The sequence below is a fragment of the Eubalaena glacialis genome, chromosome 3, assembly GCF_028564815.1.
Source record: "Eubalaena glacialis isolate mEubGla1 chromosome 3, mEubGla1.1.hap2.+ XY, whole genome shotgun sequence".
Lineage (NCBI taxonomy): Eukaryota > Metazoa > Chordata > Mammalia > Artiodactyla > Balaenidae > Eubalaena > Eubalaena glacialis.
In genome coordinates this window covers 148,796,865-148,812,723 of record NC_083718.1, presented here as the reverse complement: position 1 = coordinate 148,812,723, position 15,859 = coordinate 148,796,865, and the positions used below count along the sequence as shown (strand labels likewise).

General features: G+C 36.4%; 1 protein-coding gene across 5 annotated transcripts in view; it reads right to left on the bottom strand.

Moving 5' to 3' along the window:
* Positions 1–15,859, bottom strand: part of USP24 (ubiquitin specific peptidase 24) — a 146,493-nt gene that overhangs the window by 32,201 nt on the left and 98,433 nt on the right. For all 5 annotated transcript variants that reach the window (XM_061184164.1, XM_061184167.1, XM_061184166.1 and 2 more), the window contains 7 exons: positions 10,329–10,390; positions 7,943–8,134; positions 6,850–6,967; positions 4,492–4,636; positions 2,292–2,411; positions 1,517–1,642; positions 782–880 (listed from right to left, as the gene is read on the bottom strand). In XM_061184164.1, coding sequence (XP_061040147.1) covers positions 782–880; positions 1,517–1,642; positions 2,292–2,411; positions 4,492–4,636; positions 6,850–6,967; positions 7,943–8,134; positions 10,329–10,390 — 862 coding nt within the window. The remainder of the gene's footprint in view (positions 1–781; positions 881–1,516; positions 1,643–2,291; positions 2,412–4,491; positions 4,637–6,849; positions 6,968–7,942; positions 8,135–10,328; positions 10,391–15,859) is intronic.

The following is a 15,859-nucleotide window of genomic DNA, read 5'->3' as shown; positions in this document are numbered from 1 at the left end:
TTTCCCCCAGTTGCGCCGGGTCTTAGTTGTGGCAGGTGGGCTCCTTAGTTGTGGCTCACTGGCTCCTTAGTTGCGGATCGCCGGCTCCTTAGTTGTGGCATGCGAACTCTTAGTTGCAGCATGCATGTGGGATCTAGTTCCCCGACCAGGGATTGAACCTGTGCCCCCTGCAGCGGAAGTGTGGAGTCCTAACCACTGGACCACGAGGGAAGTCCCTATGAGTTATTTTTTAAAAAAGAAATGGATAACTTGTGCCTACTGAGAGGAGAGGCAAATGCTGGCAGTGATGGGAGGCTGTCTGTTATCTTAGAAGGCAATACCACTTCGGAAGTCTGTGACACATTTTCCTGGGTAGAGGTAGAAAGCTTTGGGTCACATAACCACAAACAACTTTTGAATCTGGTCCTTTTGTACCCTTTGACAAAGCAAAACAGCTCTGCACAGGGCCATCAGTTCACCGGTGACAGCAGCACTCCTCTGAGGTCAGGTTACTTCAATGCAGACACAGAGCGTGTAGCTACAAATGGTTATCATTACGGGGTATGGGTTAAGAGTTACATACTTTATCAAGTGTCAGATGAATTAAGAAGAAAATAAATCTATAATCTATAGTGTTCTGTGTATGTTTTGATATTCAAACCCAGAAGAAATGAATTACTGTTGTGGTATTAAAGATGATCACTTTCTGATTTGTCAGTTTCATAGTAATCCCAAATCCTAAACCACTGCTCTCATGTTACAGAGTTTGAGGGAGTTAGAGGGAAAATGAAACTTTTTCTACCTTGAGATATTCATCCATCTGATCGATGAGACTGGTGAAGAATTCATATGCATCCTGTTGTTCTCTCACATAAAGTTCTTTGTTCCACATCTTGAAAATCTATGTAACAAGAATTAGATATGTTGTTACAGGAAAAGTAGCAATTTCTGAATATGGTAGAAAAGGAAAATGAAAGAGTCCTTAAATGCTTCTAAAAACCAAGTTTACTATTAGGGTATAAAAGTTTTTACTGACGTGAGATTAGCTTGCATTCAGCCATCTATGTTTTTCCTCGGTCCCTTTATAAAAAGTCTATGAAACCATAGAGGGTGAGATCTAAGGCCAGGGAACAGAGTTTCTCTCTTAGAAACTAACCAACCTATAGGGGAAAATATAAGGTAAAACATAGTAAAGCAATGTTTTAGAAGAATGTTCTTTATTTAGAGGCATTAGTGAAATTGGCATAAATTCAGAGGAATAATTTGAACAAATATTTCAAACAGCTAAATAAGAATAATGGGATATAGTCAAAACATTTAAGATTAGCAAATCCCTAGAAATTATAAATGACTATTCTCAACATGCTAATCACTTGACTCAAGCTCCAATGCCAATAAGAATGGTATAGACGTTTCTTTTATAGGTTCTTGGCAATGGGATTAGTCTAGAGTCAATAAACAAGACACTAGAGAAAGAATGCAGCCACACTCCAAATACGTAACACCCTTCAATCTCAAGAGTTACTGGGTAAAATACCTTCCAAAAGTTCTCAGGAACGTAGTACTGCAGCTTGCTTTCCATCAAATGCCCAAAGAGAGACTGCACTTGGTAGAATACACTATCGTCTGGATTGTCCGTGTCATCATCCACTGAAAGTAATGACTAAAAAGAAATGAACTGTATTAAATTAGAAATATTCAACCGTTTGCAGAAAATCTTGACTTCTGTATGTGCGAGTACCCACTGCTCCTTCAGAATGGTATGTATGTTTGTATATGGCTATAACTCTGCATATGTTTAGCTTCAACGCTTCCTAGCTGGTGTAATCATGAATAAATCATCTCTTTGAGCTTCTGTTCGATTATGAAAAACTGGAACTAGTAATGCCAGGATCTCTATAAGAAATAAGTGTGACATGATGACGCATAGAATATTCTCAAAACTATTTCATAGCTTTATCACAAGCTACTAATAGATTATTATAGAATGCTAATGATAGAGTCTAAATATTTCTAAAATACCAAAAATGTTAGTGGCTTTATGGAATACAATTTGAGAATAATTGAGGAGTTCAAAAATCACATTAAGTCAAATCCATCTGTCAAACAGGCAGCATATTACCTCAGCAGATATACAAAAATATGTGACTATGAACAATGTCGTCTATACAGATTTCAGAAGCTACTAGAGAATCTCTAATTATGTCCAGTTTAGTAAATCCCAAAATGCAATATATGAATATGGAACAGTTCTCAGGCAATGTACACATACATCATTTATGATACTAAACAGGAAAGAGGAAGAAAATCACCTCCGGGAGACCAGGTTGCATATACAGCTGCTGGAAGACTGCATTCATGTAACATGTAGCGCCACCATTCCTCAGTCCCACAAACCCTGAGATGGACCTGCTATCCACTGGGGGAAGGTACTAGGAAAGAGAGGAGCAGAAATAGAGAGAGAGAATTAGTATCTCTGCCACTAGCACATTTCCTTACAGCTTTATGAGATGTCTGAGAGGAAAAGAGAGATACAGATTTATCCATTCGGTGTGTTACGAGTTATGGTAGCAAACCTATGTTCATGAAGTACCTCTGCAGATGCAATACGATTCTAAAACTACTATCTCAATGTTTCCTTTTAGTTCCTAAAGTACCTCACATATATACGAAGCATGTATCTATACATCCACTATGTAGTCTTGCATTTAGTCACTTGATTATCATTTGACAAACATTTAAGAGCACAATGTGCCAGGCATTGTGCCAGAGATATGAGAGAGAGCAGAAATGTATTTAGTGCTTATCTCAAGGAGCTTACATTATAGTAGGGTATACATTAATTAAGTAAAAATACTGATATATATTTACAAACTGAGGTAGTAATCTGAATAGTAGGAAGGGTTCTATGAAGCGTTTACTGTAAGAATCCTAACCTGTCTGGATAGTCAAAGAAGGCTCATATTCCTTCCCTTCCTTTTTTGAGAAGGTAACATTCTTCTATTGAACTTCCTCCAATAAGCATGCCATTAAATAAGTATGTAAACACCCTAGCATTTCACTTAAGGATGATCTGTAACAATGTAGATTCTAGTACAGTATTTTTCTAGGTAGAAATCATCTAGAAAAGGCATCTTGGATACAAGTTCAACACGGCACTTCAATGGATATTGTAATAACACACTCTGAAATGCTATTACAGCAGAATCTTGGTTCTAATCCTATGACCAGAATCATGTTATCTGCATATATCAAGTACGTGTAACCATGTAATAACTAACCAATTGACAAAACCCTGGAGGTCTTCTGGACTGAAAGGAATTGCTAAATATCACATACTTTTCATTAACATTCAACATGCACTTAGAGCAGGGTGATTTCTAAGATCTAATTAACAGTGTAATTTATTTGTAGTCCAAAGCACAGACTAAAAAAAAAAAGTTATAAAATAAGAAAAACTGGTTCATAACAGTGCTAAAAATATAAGTATTTATATGACAAACATTTTCACTATGCTGATATAATCCTGACTTATTAAAATAAGATTGTCATTTTAATCTGATTATTAAATAAATGCATGTAAAACTTAAAGCATAGCATAAACTAAGCATTATAAACTAAACAGTTCATACCAAAATAGTTCCCAATTTACGTACTCACATTCCACTTTGCAAGTGCTCTTTCCTCTACTTAGAACACCTGTTCTCACTTCTTTTCCTGCCTAACTTGTATGTTCCATAGTACTCGGCTCAGGCATCCAAAGGGATGAGACTGCCTCTTTATGATGTTAGTGGAGAATGCTTCAAAAGTGTCCTCCCACTCCCGGTCTGGTATTCCAGGGCATCTGCAGCTCGCTTCCCTCTTGCAGATCCCGACATATACAAAGCTGTCCATGGCTTCTCATGTCTGGAATGACCTTCCCATCTTGCTTCAATTGGCTCACCACTCTTAAGGGCTCTATTTTAAATTCCATCATTTCTAAGAAGCTTTCTAAAACACCACCATCTGGTGTTGAAGTGCCTCTCTGTTAGTAGAGCATTCAGGACATACCTCAATCTTAGTGCTGGATTCTATCTTCATTTCTGAACTCCAAAAGCCAACAACACCTTAGCGCATAGTAAACTCAATAAATCTTAGTTGAATTTAAGTGAACATAGACTATACTGTGACAGAACCAATGGTTTCTGGAATTTGTAACTCTAGTGCCTGGCACTGTGCCATGCATAGTTCCTCAAGAAATAGATTGAAATGCTACTTTTTACTGAGAGTAATTATCAACTGACTTGAAAATCTCTCTTCTTTTTTAATCAAAAGGGTACCATTTAGTAATATATTACTGTGTATTAGTATAATACACTATAGATTATAGTTGATTTGAGTACGTGAATCTGATAAGCAAAAGAATAACACTGACTTTCTTTGTGACTAGGATAATGCAAACATAGTTTTAAAATACTATGTTTAAGAGAGCACTCTAAAAAAATTAAGTGCATTGAGGTCTAGAAAACTTACATCAAACTCCTTGGTAAGAGCAGGATCTGGTTGATGATGCATAGAAAGTAGTTCTTTTGTAATAATTTGAAGATTTGAAGGTGAGCTATCAGCCAGCATTACAAGGACTTCGTAGGCTGCCAATCGGCTATTCACTGTACTACATCTAAAAACAAACGACACAAGTCAATTTCAACAGTGAATAATTTACTTAAGTCACTCATTAAACTAACTCAACATTTGAAATGAAAATATAAGAGCTGCAATTCCTAAAACAGGGTTAAGTCAGGTCTGATGGCACAACCTAGTAATCTAGTGGGAGGTGCTTACTTAACAAAGGAACAGACCATGAATACAGGAGGGATGATTATGGTTTAGAGCTAAGTATCTTCTTGGCCTGATGATAAAGTAGCAAATCTTTCAATTATGACTCCAGATTATTATCTAAGGGATGGATCAGCAAGAATAGAGAATAGAGAGTCTGAAAACTTTAACAAAAACACAACATGGAAATAACTATCTTTCAATTAAAGTAGGTAGAAAGAAAGGTTTTTGTAGATACTGCCCTGAAATTCAAATATCTACATGGCAGAAAGCTATACAAATCAGAATAAATGCCCATAAACATTTGCTATGCACCTGCAGATAAAAAATTCTTCAAGGACACTAATCAACTTTCTATTTTCCTGAAAATGTGGAGACAGAAATAGTTTGCCAAGTCAATTTACTTAAAGTGACAATGAGAGATAACTAGCAAGTATTCTGCAGGAAACCAAAGGCTTCTTTACTGCTCACCTTTAGTAGAAATCATTTAGGGGGTGGACAGTAATTTCTCACAGTCACCTAAGCCAACCTTGCATTTGTTAGGAGATCACAGGTTAGGAAGGATACACAGAAAAGAGGACATCCAACCTTTGAGAGAAACACTTATGGAGTGGAGTGTGGGAGATGTGTTCAAGAGGGGGTTGAAGGGCATGGAGATCAGAACTGCATCAGGCACTGAGGACAAGAGCCATGGAGCTGGCGCTGTCCTTTGCTTCTTACCTGCATTTCTGGGTTGCAAAGGACAGGTAAAGAATGAATAGAAGGTACCATATATACAGGTTAAACATCAAGAAGTTCTTTTGTTGGTGTGATATAAGAATAGCATTACTTGTGAAAAGAGTTTCTGTGTATTTTAAATCTCTTTCTGGCTTCCGTGTTTGGGTGGGAAAAGGCTGGGAGTCACTGTGATAAATGAACACCATTCAGTACACTGGATGAAACAAAATGTTTCCTTTTCTATTCAAGGCACTGTATATGATTAAAAAAAACACAACTCCTCGTTGATGGATGTATTACTTTTAATAATTACAAATGGAAGAATTCATGAAAAAAATTTCAGTAAAACTGCTGAAAATTTATTTTCTCTGTTCAATGAAAACTGAAATACTCATGTGTTTCTACTGCTTCAATAAAAGACTCCCGCAGAGCTAGCACCAAATCTTCCAGAACAAGACTAGGGCAGAGGTAAGGATGGGAGTGACAGTGTGAGGGACACCCCAAGAGTTTTAATGAAGGTTTATTACCTAAAACAGATTTTGCTAATAAGGAATCTCTAGATAGAGAAATATTCATACGTGGTAAGATACCTCTTAAGATTCCATAAAATACTGCTTATTATGCCTTGCCCATTTCAATAACCACTGAAATTGTATGGGAATTTTTTTCACTGGTTAAATACCAAATCCTCAGTTTCTTCGGGATTACTCAATTAACTCTGGTTTTCGTGAGAAAAGAATGAGGTTAAGTTAGATTCAGAGTAAATAAGATGGCAGCTTGTAGCTGCCTCTTCCTATTTCCAAGAGTACAAACATCACCCACAAAGGGTCAACATTACAAAAGATCTTTCAAATTTCTACCCATAAAAACTAATATAAAATTTGACTCTAAAATTATCACCGTAATAAATCACTAGCAGTTTTAATTATAAGGACACAGTCAATACTCAGCAAATCACAAGGTTCATGCACTAAAGCACCTATGCTTTTCTCCTAGCAGAAAGAAACCCTCAAGACTCAGAGCCTATTTATCTTTACTTTGGAAGCAATTCTTACCACCTCAGTTTCTCTTGGAATTTGTTACTGACAAAGTTAACCACATTATTACTTATTCTTCCATCTCGATGATAATAATAGTACCAGCTCAGCAATTACTATGTGCCAGGCAGGCTTTATCCTAGCCCCCTTACATGCATTTCTTTATACAGCAGATAATGTCTTACAAGCTACACACACTCACAAGATGGAAGACAAACTCCAAGTTAAGAAAATCTTTTTTGGACTAAAGTTTCGAATTAGAATTTTTACCAAAACTGAACACAACGTGCATTTTCCATACTTTGGATGAAAGTCCTGTTGACTGATGGCGGCACTGCCAGCTGGAGAATGACTATTTAAAATAATTCTAGAAGCTCGGAAAAGGAAGTCATCTAACAATGGTTTAATGAGTGATGAACCTGGAATAGAGCATAATATTCATGTTGAGGATGAACACATATTTTAATTCAAAGATCTTGTCTTGCACTTTCATATCAGAGCAGCAAAGGCACCTGAGGCCACCCAATGGCAAGGCATTCAATTTAACTTGACGTTCATTTTTTGAGCACTTATAATACATGGCAAAGATCTGTGGGGCAGAGGAGTGGGGATGGGTGGGAGAGTCGGGACAGGATGCAAAGATAGACAAGTGAAGGAACCTTCCTTTATGAGCTTACAATAGAGTGAAAGGAGTTAAGCTTTCACTTTAGAAACACAAATGCCAAGAACATCACAAGGCAGACGGTTTGAGTGAATAATTAACTTTTACTTTGGGCATAGGGGAATCCACATAAAAGTTTTAAAAACTTTAAAAATCTTTAGGTAAAAATGATGTGCCCATCTCACCCTGGTTTAGAATCACTCTTTTCTATGTATCCCCAATAGCCAAGAAGATTTTTATAGAACTCAGTTTGTGTGATAAAAGTGATAATTAACATTTTGATTTGTCTTCTGAATATAATTTATAATACCGAATATGATTTTACAAATTATATGTGTATCCCACCATCCAGGGGTGGTGGTTGGGGGCTGCCTCTCCAGACAAGAATTATCCTTAAAAGAGGTAAGACATACAATGGACTGTATTTTATAAAGTATGTAACAGTAAAAAGAGAAGAGAAAAACCTACTTTGATTTATAATTTTTATTTGTTACTAAGTTATGTGATCGAACTATTTTGAATGCTATAAAATTCTCTATATGGTTTAATGACACAGATAAAATACACCTTAAATTTGTTAGCCACTAAAATTCCAGACAATACCCTACTGTCTGAGGGTCAATTTTCTATGGAACATTTAGCACCTATCTTATTTTCCCAATTTCACACAACACTATGGCAATAACTGAGAACTGAGGTACTCTGTCCCATGGTAAGATGAAGTAATAATTACCAAGCATTTCCTTTTCTGCCCCACAGAGTGAAAGCAGGGTCTTGATGAGCCGTAAGTGTCCTGCCAGTAAGATGTTATCTGCTTCACTGGTCTCACATTCAGCTGTGCGATTAGGTTCAAAGTTATCCAGCCAAGTAATCTCATCTTCGAGCATGGTAGCTGGGCTGATTCTTAACTGCTCCATTTCTGAAGCTAAGATGGAAAAACAAAACAAAACGACCTCTCATCCTGAAGAAAGAAGGATTTCTTTTCATGGAGTCAAAATCCTGAATTAAAGTAAGCAGAGACAAGTCTCAATCTTCTACTTCACAGATTTAAAAAAACTGTCATTAATGAACAGCAGCTGCCCACAGGACTACGAAGGCTCGCACACGTCCGTTCCTTCCCTTCCTCCCTCCCTCTGTCACAAATCCAACGGTACTGAGAGCCTCCTCTGTGCAGGTCGCGGTGCTGACGCTGGGGGTACAAGATGAAAGGGACACTCCTTGTTCCGAAGAAGCTCCTGTTTGGTGGTGTTAGCAGATGTCCCAGGGAAGAAACCCTTCTAGAGAAGGAAGGGGTCGAGGGGTGAGAGGAGAGCCATCACTCCCACCGTGTTACCTATGCCGAGGGAGGGGGGAGCCCTGTGAGGGAGAGAGGGGTCCACAGCGCAGCAGCAGAATCCATGTCTCCAGATGATGAGCCAACCTCCAGAGAACCACTCTTCTGTATTAAGTATTTCACTTTCCCCTCCAAACAAGGATTGAAAACAAGATTCCATGTTGGAAGCGGGGATTAGGGAGGAGAGCAGGAGTAATCATGCTCTCTTCCCACAGCACTGCAGCCACAGGCAGGCAAGGTCCCACCCAGTGAGGTGGAAAGGGATACTTCAGGCGACACTGTGTATCCTTGTTTCCTCATTTATAAAATGGGGCTAACACCTACGCTGCAGGGTGCTGTGTATACAGTGTCTAGTATAGGCACTGGCATACAGAAAATGCTCCAAAAACGGCAAATATTGCTTGTTTCAAGACATATTCCCTCCCTGCCCTCAACATCCCATTAAGGGATCTTGGACCCCTTACTTATGGCTCAATGGCACAGCAAAGGCCTACACTAATACCTTGTTCATGCATTCTGAGGATGTTATGTGTCTCATACAACTCATGAGTCCAGTTCTCAAGCAGCAAAGCAGAATACCCTCTCAAAGTCCAAGCCAGAGAACAAACCTTCGCTGGCTGCTGCCCAACTTAACACTGAAAGCCTAGCTGAAAAATGCAGTACTAGGCTAGGCTGTTAGATGGACATGTAGTCCATCCACTTCTCTAGATAGTACCGGTGTTATCCCTGAATCAAGACACATAGACTATATCATCTCAGGCTCCAACAAAACCAATTTCACTGCCCTGCTCAGAGCACCATGTCCTCAGCTTTTGAGAGACACTTATGAAACCCAGGAAGGCATCTGCCTTAGAGATGCTGCTAAGGCTTCTTAGTCCCTCTGTCTTTATGTGCCCATTACATGAAGACCTTTGTGTGAAGTTTCTTTTAGGTTTGAGTGCTGGGGAAAAGATCTGTTTCTTTTGAGAAACCATTCTGTTTCTTCCTCTAGGGTATTGAGAACAAACAAACAAATGAGGTTTCCTTTTTACCTTGGTCCTCCAGGCACCTCAAAACCTAATTCTGACAGTGTGGGGCTTTTCAGCCTGCACATACACAAGGTATTTTTTTTTTTTCCCTCCTGGTCTTGACATTCTTTTCCAATTAACATTTTTGTTGATCCTGACTTTCATTTTATTTATTTCCTATAGGCAGAAGCAAATCTTTCCTATAAGCTTTGTGTAAAGAACAAGGAATAAACTAACAAACTCTTGATTGGAACAACTGAAATTTGCATAGAGGGCTCCAACAAACCTTTGCATTATATAAGAGTAGGTACAGATGATTAAAATCTAAACACTCTAACAAAAGAGTCTGTAACAATGATATTGCAAACACCTAACACTAAACAATTACCTGACTTCTATCACTCACTTCTATTACTGTCTACATATCTCAACAGAGATTCCCTCTTTCCTTCAAACCTTCAAAACTGTCAGAATTGACTATAATGGAAAGACTCTTCTTAATAGTTCTGTATCAGTGTAATTAAAATATGAGCCTTTGACAATTTTTAAAATCAACAAATCTTTTAACACATTAATGGCTGGGTATATAATAGCAGAAGAGATAACTGGTACATGGGTTTACATGCTATTTCCAAGAAAATAAAATTCAACTTCAAACAATAATTTTAATGTTATTTATATCTGAGATACATTAAGTCAGATTTAGAAATGTCTGTCTTTCTTTTCTAGTCCTTCCCAACCCCTCCCCCAACATAAATCAAAGTTAGACATCTACTTACTTGTCAGATCATCTAATAATTGGCACCTCAGATCAAAATACTCCATGCACTGGGATAACAGTCTAAAAAACAGATTTCAGTTATTAAAAAAAAGGTTGATTTGAAAATTAAAAAAAATGTTCCTTGTAAGAGTAAGTTCATAAAACAACTGAATAAGAGAATTTTCCTAAGCATAAAATAACTACTTTACATCAATTCAACTTCAGTATTTTAGCAAGACACACACTAGTGATTTTACTTATACAGACATAGTATAAGAATAATAGTGTAAAGAGAGAAAACTTACTAAATATATCACATTATGTAATGATGTACACACTGACGGCATACATAATGCATTGATTAATTTGTTCAAATATCAACTGATACACACTAAGCACCTACTATATGCTTGGAACTGTTTTAGGGGAACAGTGAACAAAGGAGACAGACAGCAGATGAAAAATACATACATATGTCAATTGGTGATAAGTGCTAAGAAGCAAAATAAAGTGGATAAGAGAAGAAAAAGGTAAATTCTTTTATCTAGGATGATCAATGAAGCTTTTTCTGCAATTACAGAAGTGAAGAGCACAGGTTTTGAAGTCAGGCGGACCTTACTTTTAATCCTGGCTCCACTACTTACAGCTGGGTGTCCAGGGACAATTTATTTCAGTTGTCTCAGTTTTCTGATTTCTAAAATGCTTACTAGAGCATTAGAAATAAACGTGCACACATATACACAAACATAAAGGGCTCAAGAATGCACTAATGATGAGACTACATAATGAACCAAGAATTATGATTATTAAAAAAGTGGGGATAATAAAACTGCCAAACTCATTTGGCCATTGTGAGGATTAAATGATAAATGTATGCAAAGAATTTAGCATACTGTGGGGCACATAATCAGCCCGTGATAACTGCAATTATCATCACTACTACTATTATGGGAAAATATGTACCAAACGTGGGCATTAAAAAGTTGTGAAATGCAATTTTCAAATTATAAAAACACATAATTAAAAGACCCAATATTGTGTAAAATTAAATGCTTTACATTCAAGAGCTTCTCTGAGAGTGTTTGTTAAAAAAGTCATTTAATGCTTTGTTTCTTTCCCAAAGTTTAGAGGAATTTAATAACAAATCAAACTGTTAATGGTTAGTTATGTTAAATAATCTCTTACAACAAGTAGAAGCACAACAGCTTACTACTTAAAAAATGGCTTACACATTTAAACTGAAGAATCACTGATCTAACTAGTTAATAAAAGGATTATCTGATTTTAGGAAACTTTTAACTAGGAAAAATTGGAATACTAAAGTAAAAAATGTACAAGGGCAAAAAAAGAAGTTTCTATAACTTTTAATCCACATGCCTTTATCAGGGAAAAACCATTCTCTGAAGTTCTGGCTTTATACCATTAAAGACTTAGTTTTCATGACCAGAAACACACAGCTAATGTCTATCTAATTTAGGTTAAATCTTAATGGTCAACTGCAAGTCTGTAAGTTTTAGTTAAACTGTAATTGTAAGTTTTAGTTAAATTTTTAAGTTTTATAAATCACTCACAATGATCTCATCTCAGAAACAAAAATGTTAACTTCTTTGTTATTTATAAATTTATAATGTTAAAATAGGCTATATGCTTCAAAATAATATTTGAGACTTAGACATGTGGGCCAGGAACCTCCATATATGAGAGTGCATGAGAACATAATCAAGGCTGAGACAAACATTTAATCCTGAAATGAAGACTTGCAAACTGATAATATAACTCAGTTCAAAAACATTCTGAAGATTATATAACTTACAATTAGAAAATATAGGTATTAAAAAAAAAAGTCAGGGACAGATTGGAGAAGAAATCACAAGGAAAATTAGAAAATATCTTGTGACAAATAAAAATGAAAACACAACATATCAAAAGTTATGGGATGTAGCTTTTGAAAACAGTGCTACTAGGGAAATTTATGCCTGTATGTGCTTACATTAAAAAGGAAGAATGATCTCAAATCAACAACCTAAATTTACACCTTAAGGAACTAGGAAAAGAAGAACAAATCAAATCTAAAGCTAGTAGAGGAAGAAAATATTAAGAATTAGAGTGAAGATAAATAGAGAATAGGAAAACAATACACAAAATCTACAAAAGCAAAAGCTGGTTCTTCGAAAAGATTAATAAAATGACTCAGAAAAAAAGAGAGAAGACTCAAATTAATAAAATCAGAAATGAGTGAGGACACTACTACCAATTACAAGATAGTATATGAGCAAGTGTACACCAGACAAATTGGATAACCCAGACGAAATGGACAAATGCCTAGAAACATAACACTCTGGAAGACTAAATCAGGAAGAAATAGTGATTCCTTGCTGTCACTAGCAAGAAGATTGAATCAATCAAAAATCTCCCAACAAAGAAAAGCCCTGGACCAGATGGCTTCACTGGTGAATATTACCCAACATTTAAAGAAGAATCAATACCAACCCTTCTCAAACTCTTTCCAAAAAACTGAAGAGGAGGGTACACTTCCAGCAAACCAAACTGAACAGTACATTTAAAGGATTTAACACCTTGAACAAGTGAGACTGATAACTGGAATGCAAGGACGGTTCAAAATACGAAAATCAATCAATGAATACACTACATTAACAGAATGAAGGAAAAAAACCCATGATCACCTCAATTGACATAGAAAAAAAAAATTGACAAAATTTAATGCCCTTTCATGATAAAGCACTAAACAAACCAGGAGAGTAAGAAAACTACCTCAATCCAATAAAGGCCATATATGAAAGCCCCACAGCTACTATCATGCTCAATGGTGAAAGACTGGAAGCTTTCCCCCACAATCAGGAACAAGGATGCCTACTTTCACTACTTCTATTTAACATAGTATTAAAAGTTCTAAGCAGAGCAATTAGGCAAGAATAAGAAATAAAAGACATCTAAATTGGAAAGACAGAAATAAAATGATCTGTTTGCAGATGACATGATTTTATATATGGAAAACCCTAAAGAGTTCACAAAAAAAACTGTTAGAATAAACGAATTCAGCAAAGTTACAAAGATACAAAATCTGTACATAAAAATCAGTTTCATTTCTATATACTAACAATGAACAAAGAAAATGAAAAAAGAAAGACAACAATTCCACTTATAATAGCAACAAAAGGAATAAAATACTTAGGAATCAACTAAACCAAGGGAGCAAAAGACTTGTACAGTGAAAACTACAAACAATGCTGAAAGAAATGAAAGAAGTCTTAAATAAATCTAAAGATATCTTATGCTTATGGATCAGAAGACTAAATCTTGTTAAGATGCCAATATCCAAAATGATCTACAGATTCAATGCAATCTCTATTAAAATATCATTGATGTCTTTCACAGAAACAGAAAAACCCATCCTGAAATTCATATGGAATCTCAAGGGGACCCCCAAATAGCCAAAACAATTCTGAGAGATAAGAACAAAATTGGAGGACTCACACTTCCTGACCTCAAACTTACTACAATGCTACAGCAATCAAAACAGGGAGGTACTGGCATAAAGTCAGACATATAGATCAAGGAATAGGAATAAAGAGCTCAGAAATAAACATGTATGCATGCATCTATGTATGTGTGTAAATATATTATATATATATATATTTTTTTTTTTTCCAAATGATTTTCAACAGAAATGTCAAAACCATTCAGTGGGGAAAGGACAGTCTTCAAAAAAATGGTGCTGAGATAACTGTATATCCACATGGAAAAGAATAAAGTTGGACCCTTACTTTACATCATACACAAAACAACTCAAAGTGGACCAAAAACCTAAATGTCACAGCTAAACCAATAAAACCCTGAAAAAAACCAGGGGAGAAACTTCATGACATTGGATCTGTCAGTGATTTCTTGGATATGACACCAAAAGCCCAGGCAACAAGATAAAACAGATAAACTGGACTTCATTAAAATTAAATACTTTTGCATATCACAGGACACTATCAAGAGAGTGAAAGAAATCCCACAGAATGGGAGAAAATATTTGCAAATCATGTATATGATAAGGGATTAATATCCAGAATATATAAAGAACAACAAAAAACAGACAACCTAACTTAAAAACGAGGAAAAGGGGGACTTCGCTGGTGGTCCAGTGGTAAAGAATCCATCTTCCAATGCAGGGGATGCGGGTTTGATCCCTGGTCAGGGAACTAAGATCCCACATGCCACAGGGCAACTAAGGCCGCGTGCCATGAACTACAGAGCCCACACGCTCTGGAGCATGCGTGCCACAACTAGAGAGAGAAAACCCGCATGCCACAACTACAGAAGCCTGTGCACCACAACGAAAGATCCTGCATGCTGCAACTAAGACCCGACACAGCCAAAAAATAAATAAAATAAAAATAAATTTTAAAAAAAATGAGGAAAAGACTTGAATAGACATTTCTCCAAAGAAGATATACAAATGGCCAAATAAGCACAATGAGATACTCAAAATCACTAATCATTAGGGAAATGCAAAACAAAACCCTGAGGTGCACATCACACCCATCAGGATAGTTATTAACAAAAGCAAACAGAAAACAAGTGTTGGCAAGGGTGTGGAGAATATGGAACCCTTACACATTGCCGATGGAAATGTAAAATGGTACAGCCACTGTGGAATGGTGGTTCCTCAGAAAAATCAAACATACAATTGCCATATGACCCAGCATTTCTACTTCTGGGCATATACCCCAAAAAACTGAAAGCAGGACTCAAATTGATATTTGTATACTCATGTTCATAGCGCCATTATTCATACTAGCTAAAAGGTGGAAACCAAATGTCCATCCATGGGTGAATGGATAAACAAAGCATGATATATACATACATTCAGTCTAAATACAAATGAAACCCTGACCCACGCTGTAACATGGATGAACCCTGAAAATATTACGCTACGTGAAATAAGCTAGACACAAAGGACAAATATTGTATGATTCCACTTTTACGAGGTACCTAGAATAGTCAAATTCATAGAGACAAAGTAGAATGGTGGTTGTCAGTGCCTTGAGGGAGGAGGGAAATGAATGGAGAGTTACTGTTTAATGGGAACAGAGTTTCAGTTTGGGATGACGAAAAAGTTCTGGAAATGGACAGTGGTGATGACTGCACAATAATGTGTATGTACTTATTGTCACTAAGTTATACCCCCAAAATGGTTAAAACGCTAAATTTTATGTCATGTATATTTTGTCACAGTAAAAAAAAAAATAGCATATCTGGAAAAAAAAAAAAAATCATCTCCATGATTGTCTTTGAACGGTCTCTCTTCATTTCCTTTGTCCATTTTTCTACTTGGCTAGCGGTCTTTGTGGTTTATAACAGCTCTTCACATATATTAGCAAAATTGGCCTTCTACCTGTCATATACGTTATAAACCTATTTAGTCAGTTTAACTGACTTTTGACTCTACGGCATTTTTTTTCCACATAGAAAATTTTAATTTTTATGGAGTCAACTTTATCAGTCTTTTATCTAATGACTTCTTACTGGGTACATAGTTTT